This window comes from Micropterus salmoides, unplaced genomic scaffold (assembly GCF_014851395.1).
Source record: "Micropterus salmoides isolate LMB-PRFRI ecotype aquatic unplaced genomic scaffold, ASM1485139v1 Ms_hic_scaffold_3, whole genome shotgun sequence".
In the NCBI taxonomy this organism is placed as follows: Eukaryota; Metazoa; Chordata; class Actinopteri; order Centrarchiformes; family Centrarchidae; genus Micropterus; species Micropterus salmoides.
Window position 1 is genome coordinate 581605 of NW_024042261.1, and position 12037 is coordinate 593641.

Here is a 12037-nt window from a genome sequence, read left to right on the forward strand (position 1 = left end):
AAACACAGCCAGACGTGACTGTTTCTACAGTCAGCCAGAGTCAGTATTCAATCGCGGGAAATGTAAAGGGCTGCAGCGGCTCACTTCAGAGAAGCTCCGTCACAGAGCCGTAGGGCAAGCATGACTTTGGAGGAAGGGAAAGTAGTTCCTATCAACCAAGTTTAATTAGACCATCCTGGTGACAGTAAGATACTTATAATAAAACACTCACTCACTCCAAATGACTGAGTTTAGATATCGATCCTTTTATATGAGTATCGATCCTGGAGCAGGAAACTTTGGTATCAGAAATATCGATACTTTACGATCGATCCGCACATCACTAGAGCGAAGTGAGAGGAGATCAGTATAGCTTACACAAGTTGACCATAACTACGGCCGTTACTGTAAGCAAGTGCAGCAAAACCTGCATCAGGACAACAAGCAGGAATGTGTACAAAGCAATGTTTTATTCTGTCTCGTCCACAAGGTTTTACACAGGCACGTGTGCTAGCTCTGCTAATAGCTAGTTTGTCCTAAACAAGCTAAAACGAAATGTCTGTCTGTAGCCTGTTGAGCTGAGATGCTGCGTACCTTAACATTTAGCAAATCCTTGTAAACTCTTGTAGAGAGAAACCAGCAGCAGAGGAGGACGACTGCCACGGATCTAAACTTTACTCAGTATTTTTAGTATTTAACATGTTCCATTTGTTTCTAGTGGGATACTGATTTTATATTGTTACTTTGCTGCTGTAAACTTAACTTTTGTTGCTGATCTGAAGGTAGTTCAAATAAAATATTAAATTTGATTACTGTTCTGAATTTATTCTTTTTTAAATATCATGTTTTAAAGGCAATTATTTAGTAATGAAAAACCAATAATAGTATAGATAAAGAACAGAACCAATAAATCAATAAAATCCTAACACTATAAAAAGAATAGAATATAAATGACAGCAGGTAAAGACAAAGTTTATGATAATTTATCAATCATAGTTAACAAGTTCATCTCTGGGATGGATCTCTAATTCATTTAATTTACTATTTATAAAAATTAAACATTAAAATTAACTTTAATTTTTATTTTTTAACAAAGTTTTGAGTTGGAGTTAGATAGTATTGTTCAAAATTTTGACACCAAGATTAAAAATTTTAAAGCTAATTTATATCTGTTCTACATGTCGGTCATCGGTCTAATTAGTTACTAATAATGGTGATTGGCCTGGGAAAAAACATTTCAGTTGATCCCTACTCAAAACAGTGTGAAACAGGCTTTGAGGTACGTCTTCTCTCATTTGGTGGGTGTGTCTGCAGTGTGCTTGCTTAACAGTACAGGGTGTTCAACGCACGACTGTTTCCTTTTTAAATAAATGTTATGCAAGATAACATTACTAGGGACAGCCATGTTGGTGTTGGTGATGTATCGTCTGCGAGACGAGAGATCACTGAGCAGTTTCACACCAAACAAAACGGTACTAAAACAAACTAGCAAAACAAAATAATTGCCAAGCATCGTGTGTAATTCATTGCACAATTCAAACTGTCAAAAAAAAAATGCCACTGACTTACTGCCCTGTTGAGAGAGAGTTTCTCTACTCTTGTGTAAATGAGGAGGAGGAAAGGAGTGTCCCATATACTTTTAAATGTAAGTAAACTGCTGAGTCTTGAGCTGAGGGGTTGGCCCTTCTGTGTTGTTTAGTTTCCTCAATATAATAATATATTCCTAATATTCACAGGTCTGTGAATTCCTCACTGCATTGGACAGCATACACAATATTGCTGTTCTTGTGTTTGGGTGTGCGGTCTTAAGTGTGTATATATATATATAAATAAAAATAAAATAAAAAACAAAAATAAAAAATAGCTGCAGCCTTTTACTTTAATCTAATCTCTCCATGAGTTTTACAACTTCAATTGGTAAAACTCAATTTTATGAAGTGAAAGTCTGGGAGTTTTTTTTTTTTTTTACCTTCAGCGTCTCTTTGTCAAGAGCTTTGACTTCCTGGATCATCCTCTGTATTTCCTGTGAAGGGATAGCTGAGATCACAGAGTGAGCATGAGTAGAAGTGACTGCCGCCTCGTCGTGTGATCGGCCCTCCCCATGCTCAATGCTGCACTCCCTCAGTGTGGCCAAGCTGTGTTTAAAAAGATGAAAAGATGAGTATGTCACCTCTGAGAATTGTGCTGGCCAGCAGTATTTAACTGTGCTATTTAACATAACTAAAAACTCACCACTGCTCTGATAAAACAGGAAGTGTTTTTTTCAACCTAAACCCACTTCCTTATGAATATAAAACAGGCACAGTACGTCCTCTGTCCCTGCTTCAGTCATTTACTCAAACCTCTCTGTGGAAGTCTTACCTGACAGAGAATCCTCTCTCCGTGCTGTCCAGGGCAGGGTCAGACTCCTGAGGGTTAGTGAAATCCTCAGCAGAGGTGTCCTGCAGTTCTGAGGAGGATGGGTTACCATGGCAGGGGTACGTAGGTAAAGAGCGCATCAACGCTTGTGAAACCTGGAACAAAAACCACATATTAAAATCTGACTGTTCTTGTACCAACAGTACGAGGATACTGCAAAGAAAATTACATTTTCAATAATTTGACCTATTAACACTTCACATTTCTAATTTAAACGTTTTAAGGGTATATTGAATAAAAATATAGAAAAATAAAGTGATAAAATAATAGATGTAAAAATAACAAAGACAATATAGATAATATAGAGACAAAGAAAATATACATTATCAATATATAATATAATACACATGCAGGACCACAGGAACTTGAACAGTTGTTCATTTGTGTGTCCTAAACCTTTGCACCATTGAGCCCAGTCCTCTTAGCTCAAATATGCCTGTAGTTACAGTCGGTGACTTAGAAGTGATTAAACCATGTCAATAAACCAAATGAAATGTTAGTTTGAAATCTCAAAGTTGCAGGTCAAATACTACATGCAACTACTAATATTACTACTTGCATGTAGTATTAGATGCATTCAACAGCAGTGTTTCCTATAGGTCACTGTATCATAGACGGCATGGTTTAGAGCCAGAAGAAATGGTTTCTCATAGCTTGCTTTGGATAGAATTAAAGAGTGCTGGTAAAGGGAGAAACTAAATCTGAATATGTTACATTGAAAGTAGTCATTGTGGAAGATTTTGTGTAAGGTAAAATACAAATGCTTAAAACCATTTTTTGTCATTAAATATATTTATTAATGTGTGTGGCTGAAGGCTTTTTTTTAACATAATCCATTCAGGAAAGGTATTACACATACAGAACAGATTTCAATATCGGCCTGTTCTAAGTGTAGTTTATACTTCATTTTCAAAATCAAAAGATCGGCATATAAAGCGACTCTTTTTCACTTTAATATCGGTCGGGCTCTCATGATTATGTTATTTAATGTAACTATTGATGCCATTTAAACCCAACAATTCCCAACACAGTAACAAAAATCTAAATATCTCAAGGGAAATGTGATCTATATGAACTGCAAAGAATTTGATAAAAGAAAAAGAGAACTGAAATCATACCCAATAAGCATGACGTGTCAAATGTGTGTTGTATTGACATTACAAACTATATGGGAGAAAGCATCAAGGCAAGCAGAGCGTGTGGTGTCAAAACTACTCACCTTATTAAAGTATAATTCGGGGTTATTGTAACTTTTAGTCTTATTTTGGTAGTTTTGGTTTTCATTTCTATCAGTAACATTTACACTGTACTCATGTTAATCTCAAGTTAATTGCGACTATCTGGAGAACAGATAACTGGTCAAGAAACACAAGCAGTCAGATGATCACATAGATGGGAAAGAAATCCCAGTGTTAGTCAAACCTGTGTAGGAGAGAAATCCATAAACATCAGTTTGCAGACCCACATCCTGCTTCCACTTCCTGACCTACTGTACTTAAAAGGCCCCTGTATGCTGTGCCATTACAATGATCTTGTAGGGTCATTGCATGTCACTCTGAGATGGGTCAAATTACATTTTCAGTCAGTATTATTAAATATTAATGAGAGTTTCAAATTAATATTTAAAAGTGTATTTTATGAGACTGAATCAATTAATTGGCAGTTGTTTTCCCTTCTCTAAGGAGTGTCCCTGAGGAACTTTATTAAAGTCATTATTTATTATTATGATTGATCATTCTGATAGACACATTTAACTGATTGCACCAACACTAATTGGTGCCCCTTTAAACAATTTTAATTACTCACAATGTTCAGCTGGGATAGCTCATTTCACAGTGTATAGGGACTGTAGTGGTGAGCACACACAGTATTTATAAAGGGTGGTATGAATAATCTGGATAAATTGTTTGTAGATTGTTTCTGACTATTTATGCTCTCAGATATCACTTATTACTTTTAGGTCAAGGTTTATATATTGATGGTCAAAACTACAAAAATAAGTTGTAATAAATTGAATAATATTTAGATGGCAAATAACATACATTATCACAGCACCTCACATGACAGATTACCTGGTTACTGAATGCGAGGATTTTCCCTAAACTCTCTCCCTCCAGGCCTCTCATGGGGTGACTGTCTGTGGGCGGAGCAGCACTCAGGGTCGCGCTTAGCAGCTTTTTTTGGCTCTGTGCTCCACCCTCCTCGGTCCCCTCTGGAGGATGTTCCTCCTCAGCTTGACTGGATCTTATAGATGTTACAACATCAGGGGGTAGGACCTTGGTATCTGTGGACCCGCTAAGATCCACTCTTTCTAGAACAAACTCCTGTTTTGATGGAACGACATTGCTGTCATCATGGACTAGGGCTGAGTGAGAATCATGTATCCCTGAGTCCAGATCAGTGCTGATGGTGTCTGAAAGTGCGAGATCTTTGGGGGATTGGATGGAGGGAGATTCATCTTCAGAAGACTTGACTGTTGTTTGACTACAAGCTTCAGAAGTGGAGGAGGTGAAAGCAGAGGGTGTGGCAGAGACAGTTGTGTTGTCTATGTCCCTAACAGATTCAGACTGGTTTGCCTGGATCTCTTTGGGGATTTCATCTTTTCCTTTTCCATAATCTCCGTGTGAGGCAAGGTGACTCCTGGACTCCTTCTGCATCACAGGAAGGCAGGCGGAAGGGGCCACAGGTCTCCTGTTGCCCCCCTTCTCTGGACCACCCTCTGGAGTGGAAAAAGTCTCAAATGAGTTAATCTTTTGTTTGATTGAAAGGTTGGTTGCAGCTGAGGCAGATCTGACTCCAAAGCTTCTGGTGAAGCCCACAGTGGGCCTTTGCTCAGTGGGTTTAGCTTGCTTCTTCTGGTCCTGCTCATCCCGAATTTTCCTCAGACTCTGGCGAAACCAGGTAGGCTTGGGTGCCACCGGGGGGGCCTTCTTCTCTCCTGCAGAAGTTTCACATGTGTTTTCAGGAGTCATGTCAGATTGGGGATCTGAAGTCACGTCAGTGGCTGTGCCATTGAGCTCAAGGACCGTGTTATCTTCGTCACTCATGGTGGCAGGCTTTTTGTGGACGTTAATAAGCTGGTTCCTGTCTGCAGCGTGCTGGCGGTGGATCTCACGCAGCTCTTCAGGGGAGCTGTCTGAAAGGCGAACCCAAGGATCTTGAAGCTGCTCTTGAGAATGTTGGTCAATACAAGCCTGTCTCCTCAGAGCTCCTCTCTTGGGCTGTGAGCAGAGCACAGCTGATGAATCGTCTGTCCACACAACACAGAGGAAAGAAGAAACGTCTGAGAGGTAGTAACCAAACAAAAAAATAGTCTAAAGCTATTTTAGCATTTGTGACGCTGTACAAAGCAGACAGTGCTTTGAGACAAATGCTGATACCAGCATGCTAACATGCTCACAATGACAACACTAACATGCTGATGTTTAGCAGGTAGCTAACTTTTGCTTGTCAGCATGCTAACATTTGCTAATTAGTAGTAAACACTACATACAGCTGAGGTGTCTAACATATTGGAGAATAAAATAAAGTTAAGAAATGACCAATGTTATTCCAATTCATCCTGAGGAAGACATTATCATGTTTACCAAGTTTCAGGACAATCCATCCAATAGTTGTTGAGACTTTTCACTCAACCAAATGTGAATCTGATGTTAGAGATCACCAAAGTCAGGATACAATGCCTGGAAATCAGGAATGTCTGTACAAAATTTCATGCCATATGTACAATAGTGATTGAGATATTTCACAAAAAACAAAACAAAATGGAAACCTCATGGTGGCACTGGAGGAAAGATAGCAGCGGGACAAAAGTTAGGGATTCACCAAAGAAGTAAAAATGGAAGATGTACAGTATAAATGAACTGTAAGAAAATGTGCACATGTACATAAACCTAATCTACTCAGTCGAATCAATTTTTTCAAAAACAGTTATTACTTTATTCCCCAAAACTTTTTTTAACTGTGGCTTTATTGTCTTAACACTACAACATTTTATTCTCAAAACTTTCATCAAAATTTCTATTTTCTTCTCCCCTTTCTTCACTTATATATTTGACATATAGACATTGCGATGCAAAATAACATTTACCATGATAGATGATTTTATTTACATTACACCCTCTTGTATTGATAAAACACTGTCTTGGGTGTTGTGTCTAAATTTGGCAATGCTACCTTGTGTGATACCATAGCTAGTCATCATCATACATGTTAGGACAACTATATACTTTCAAGTGAAGTAAATCATACTGAATTTGAACTTTATCATTTGTGCTTTTGCTCAAGGGGCTCTGACAACCTTGGTGTACGTAAAGCAGTTGATCATCATTGCTGCAGCCCCATTTGAACTCTATCATTATATCCTGAATGGGTTTTAGTTACTGACATGTAAAAAGCCTGCCACAAACAGGAAATGGAACTCAGTTACGATTTCTACTGAAATACAGATTACCACAGCACCAGGTTCAGCTTGTTTTCACATTGTTGAATTATTTGCCTAATTAATCAGGTAGTTGTGAAGTTGCACTCAGGTGCTTAAATGTAAGGTAATTCGACTTGTCTCCTACCTGTGTGTAGTCTGTTGGTGCTGGCTGCAGAGTCTGGATGAGTGAAATCTTCTTTGCTCCCCTCTGACTCTTCTCTAATTCGTTCTCCTTCCTGCTGCACAAACAGGAAGTATTGTGTCATGACAGCTTCTCTAGCTGCAACCACAGAAGTGCAATAATGTACCCTGCTTCCGTTCAGAAATACATCCACATCACTGCTACTGCTTTCACAGTTTGATTCAGTCATTAACAGGCCCATAACCTAACTAGCAACAAGTGTGATACATACAGGCAGGGGTTAAATTGAGATTTGTGAGGAGAGGGAGCCCTTGTCCAATGATGTGGGGTGAGGTGGTCTCCACAGACCACACTGTCAACAGTTGTCATATATTTCAAAATGTATCACTTCACAGGACATTTGGATGTCAGGAGGCGGAGCTCATCTGCAGTGGGCTCTGGCCCAATTTAACCCCTGCATACGAGCACATGACATGCACTGTTTGCATGCTGACACACATCTGAACACACACGTGTGAAACCATGCATAGTGCTCCGGTTCCATGAACAGCACTCAAAACTCTTACTGTCTATAGAAAACAACTGGAAAAAGACACCTCACATTTCAACAGCTACCTGTTTGATCAGGGCCTCCTTTATTCTAACACCTAAATTTGTTAAGGCCATTTACACAGAGAGAAGCATCCTGTCTGGAATGAAAGGAGACCAGAGTTTGTCACAGACCGGCAATTGTTGCCTTTAAAAAAAGTTATCATGCACAGATTGTAGAAAGAGGGAATTGTAGAAAGCTTGGCAATAAATGTTAAAAAACATCAGTGAACGTAATCCCAGGTTTAGCAGAATCATCCAATACAATGTAATTATCTAGTGATAGGGTTGTAAAACAATGTGTAATTGTTGAATGTTTTATTCAAAAACAATTTAGTACTGTCTGCAGTACTCCTCATGTTTTGGTTTAACTGTACTTTCTATTAGGGGTTCCTTTTAAAGGAAGCTGCAACTAATGGCCATTAATGTTAATAAAGCACTTACTAATGATATATAGCTCAATTATAAGTCATTCATGAGAACAACATCTGCTGTCCAAATGGCTTTTAACTTGCTTTTGTTACGTGCTTTATTGCAAAGTCAGATAAATCTAGAAGAGTACAGCAATTAAACACTGTACAAAATAATGTAATTAAAGCAATTGTTCCATTCTCTGTAATGTGTATGACTACGCTGACAGCTTTATGTTTAACTAAGTCCTAAAAAGCCAGAAGTGTTCAGCATGCATTAGTGAAAAACACTGAAAGCCACATCACTTGACATACATTCCTTAAGAGTAACCTCAGGATCTTTCGCAAGGCCTTGTATATGTTGCTGAAGAACTGCAGGGAGCGGAAGAAGAAGAAGAAGAAGAAGAAGAAGAAGAAGAAGAAGCCTTTTATTGTCAAATACATGTTGTGAAATTCATTCTCTGCATTTAACCCATCCCTCAAGGGAGCAGTGGGCAGCCACTGTGCAGCGCCCGGGGACCAACTCCAGATGTATGTAGTAGTGTCTAGTCAACGGCACTGACTGGAGAACCCAACATGTTTTTGATGGTGGGGGAAACCGGAGCACCTGGAGGAATGTGTGCCACACAGAAAGGTCGGGACGACCGGGGTTTGAACCTGCAACCTTCTTGCTGTGAGGCCACAGTGCCTCCCGGAATGAGATGAGTGAGTTATATATTTTCAGAAGAAGCAGGATTAATACAATGGAGGAAATATTTGTACAAGCAGAATCAGTACATTGAGAATGTGCAGTGAGCAGGTAGCAGTCCCCCGCCCTCTCCTGATGTGCAGAATGTGTTCGGCAAGAGCATTTAGTCAAAGGTCAAGTCAAAAGAACTGAACCCTTTTTACAGCTTCTTTAACTAACCATTCCATCTGCTGTTCAGCAGCTGTATTTATATTTATGTACCTGGCAGCTGGTGTATGATGAGGGCTCCAGTCCTTCATCTCTAACTGGGGATCCTCTACTGGAGCCGCTGGAGTCTCCATTATAACCCTCCTCACTGGCCACATCCTGAGGCCAGCAGTACCGATGTGGAGCAGCACGCACCCTGTAGGTGGACTACACACACACAGCTGTATTAAAGCTTGAAACAGTGAGGAGCAAGACATTATCTAAAACTTGTATTTACTATTTGGTCAAATGATGATGGAGACAAAATGGTGCTTTAAGTGTCTCTGAACATGGTGTGTTTGTTTCCAGCCATATGCACTGATTCCACCATCTAGTCCAGTTCCAGCTGCCTGGAACCCAGCATATTACTGCTTGCCAGGCAACTGGGAAATGGGAAATTTCCGACCTCCAACTAGACAAAGTACGATGGAATGCCACTTGAAGTCAGATTTTCTACTTGAGAAATATTTACCCCGACTTCACGAGTAGCAGCCGAACGACATCACACAGCAATGGCAGCTCCCACGGAAGCACACATTGTAAATGGTAAACCATTAAGTAAAAGGCAAAGTAAAGTATTAAATTAAAATAATACATGCTAGTATCAAATAGTGAAACTTGTTCTGCATGTAATTTGATGTAGAAAAATGTTGTCATTGTTATTAGGTAGCGGTTACAGCAATCTCTGTTACTTCTCTACTCAAAAGTTATTCAGGAAAATGTTAAAAATGCCCAGAAATGTGAAAACATTTGGAAATATAGCCTACTACAACTTTAGCTGACTTTTGAGGATTACCAACTGATGTAGCTAGAAGGATACCCAGTTAATGAGTAACATATATTTATCACTTGTTTTTAATAAAATGGCCATCCTTTTAATTAATAATTGAACTGCTGATGGTTCAACTGTGCATAAACTTACCAAATAAACATAAGTTTGTCACAGTCAGCCCTGTTTATTGTTTACATTTAGCGTCATGCACCACCATGCACCTGAAACGCTTTGAGGTTGGAAGTTGGATATTTCAACTAGGAAGTCCCCCAGTTCCGACTGGTCTGGAACGCGGCATAACATCCAGCACGCTGTGCAGTCTGCTCCACGTGGTTGACTGTTGACACCACAAACCCTGCATACTTACTCTCACTCTACCCCCACAGCTGCACTGCTCCTACTGCTTCTATATATACACTCACCTAAAGGATTATTAGGAACACCTGTTCAATTTCTCATTAATGCAATTATCTAATCAACCAATCACATGGCAGTTGCTTCAATGCATTTAGGGGTGGTCAAGACAATCTCCTGAACTCCAAACTGAATGTCAGAATGGGAAAGAAAGGTGATTTAAGCAATTTTGAGCGTGGCATGGTTGTTGGTGCCAGACGGGCCGGTCTGAGTATTTCACAATCTGCTCAGTTACTGGGATTTTCACGCACAACCATTTCTAGGGTTGACAAAGAATGGTGTGAAAAGGGAAAAACATCCAGTATGCGGCAGTCCTGTGGGCGAAAATGCCTCGTTGATGCTAGAGGTCAGAGGAGAATGGGCCGACTGATTCAAGCTGATAGAAGAGCAACTTTGACTGAAATAACCACTCGTTACAACCGAGGTATGCAGCAAAGCATTTGTGAAGAAAAATGTTGCCTGGTCTGATGAGTTTCGATTTCAGAACGAGTCAGAATTTGGCATAAACAGAATGAGAACATGGATCCATCGTGCCTTGTTACCACTGTGCAGGCTGGTGGTGGTGGTGTAATGGTGTGGGGGATGTTTTCTTGGCACACTTTAGGCCCCTTAGTGCCAATTGGGCATGGTTTAAATGCCACGGCCTACCTGAGCATTGTTTCTGACCATGTCCATCCCTTTATGGCCACCATGTACCCATCCTCTGATGGCTACTTCCAGCAGGATAATGCACCATGTCACAAAGCTCCAATCATTTCAAATTGGTTTCTTGAACATGACAATGAGTTCACTGTACTAAAATGGCCCCCACAGTCACCAGATCTCAACCCAATAGAGCATCTTTGGGATGTGGTGGAACGGGAGCTTCGTGCAAGATGCTATCCTATCAATATGGGCCAACATTTCTAAAGAATGCTTTCAGCACCTTGTTGAATCAATGCCACGTAGAATTAAGGCAGTTCTGAAGGCGAAAGGGGGTCAAACACAGTATTAGTATGGTGTTCTTAATAATCCTTTAGGCGAGTGTATAAACCGATCTCACAACCTGGCTCCGCTATTAAATCCTATTTGTCCCAAAAAGTCCTTAAATTTAACAATAAGTCTGAGGTCATTCTGTTCATTCCCCCAAATTCCATCAGCTTTTTTTGGTGCTGATTTTTGCGGTCTGTCAAATAACATTAAGCAGGCTGATGGGAAACTTGGAGTAATATTTGATACTAACCCATGTTTTGATGACAGACATAAGTCCAGCGTTCTGTTAAAGTAGGTACTTTTTTTTATCAATACTGATTTATAAAAAGTTGTATGACCTGATATGTGCCCTCTCAGCCATTGAGATGTGCTGATGCTCCATCCTCCTGCTGGTCACTCCCAGTACGCCCACACTATGGAACTCAGACACACTGAGTCTGCTTCCTTTAACATTTTCTCTTTCTCTTTGTGAAAGCTTTTTAGCAATGTTTGATATATTTTTTATTAATAGTGTTTTTATTCTTGTTTATTTGATCTTATTCATTATTCATCTTTACTTCATTTTCACTTATGTACTTTGTTCTTATTCTTCTTTTATCTGCCTTGTCTGGTTTTATATCCTTTTGTAAAGCTTATTATTATTTATATATATTGGCTCTAAACTCTTCCTCGAAATACAGTCTGCAGTTCTTTTCTTCATAAGTAGTTAATTACTGTAGGAGACCTGTGATATATTGGCAACTTATCTCTGATGTACCCATTTGCCCAATAGACAATAGAACAGGATATGTGGGTGCAGAGAATGGATGGACTTCATCTCAAACGCTTCAAAAATGTAGGAAAAATATATTTTTTTGTGGGTCTCAAGAAGCTATTGTAGTTTCCTGGCTGAATATAAAATATATTTTTTTTATGTTTTTGTACATTTTATTAAAATGGATATGTTCTCATCTACTGCTTATGCCTCACCACACAAACACCAAGG

General features: G+C 39.5%; 1 protein-coding gene across 4 annotated transcripts in view; it reads right to left on the reverse strand.

The window, feature by feature from the left end:
• The window catches only part of il16 (interleukin 16), a 50276-nt gene that overhangs the window by 10537 nt on the left and 27702 nt on the right, over nucleotides 1-12037 (reverse strand). For 3 of the 4 annotated variants that reach the window (XM_038692264.1, XM_038692263.1, XM_038692266.1), the window contains 5 exons: nucleotides 8910-9062; nucleotides 6966-7059; nucleotides 4470-5647; nucleotides 2341-2492; nucleotides 1949-2114 (listed from right to left, as the gene is read on the reverse strand). In XM_038692264.1, coding sequence (XP_038548192.1) covers nucleotides 1949-2114; nucleotides 2341-2492; nucleotides 4470-5647; nucleotides 6966-7059; nucleotides 8910-9062 — 1743 coding nt within the window. The remainder of the gene's footprint in view (nucleotides 1-1948; nucleotides 2115-2340; nucleotides 2493-4469; nucleotides 5648-6965; nucleotides 7060-8909; nucleotides 9063-12037) is intronic. The other variant, XM_038692265.1, reaches the window with a different exon arrangement.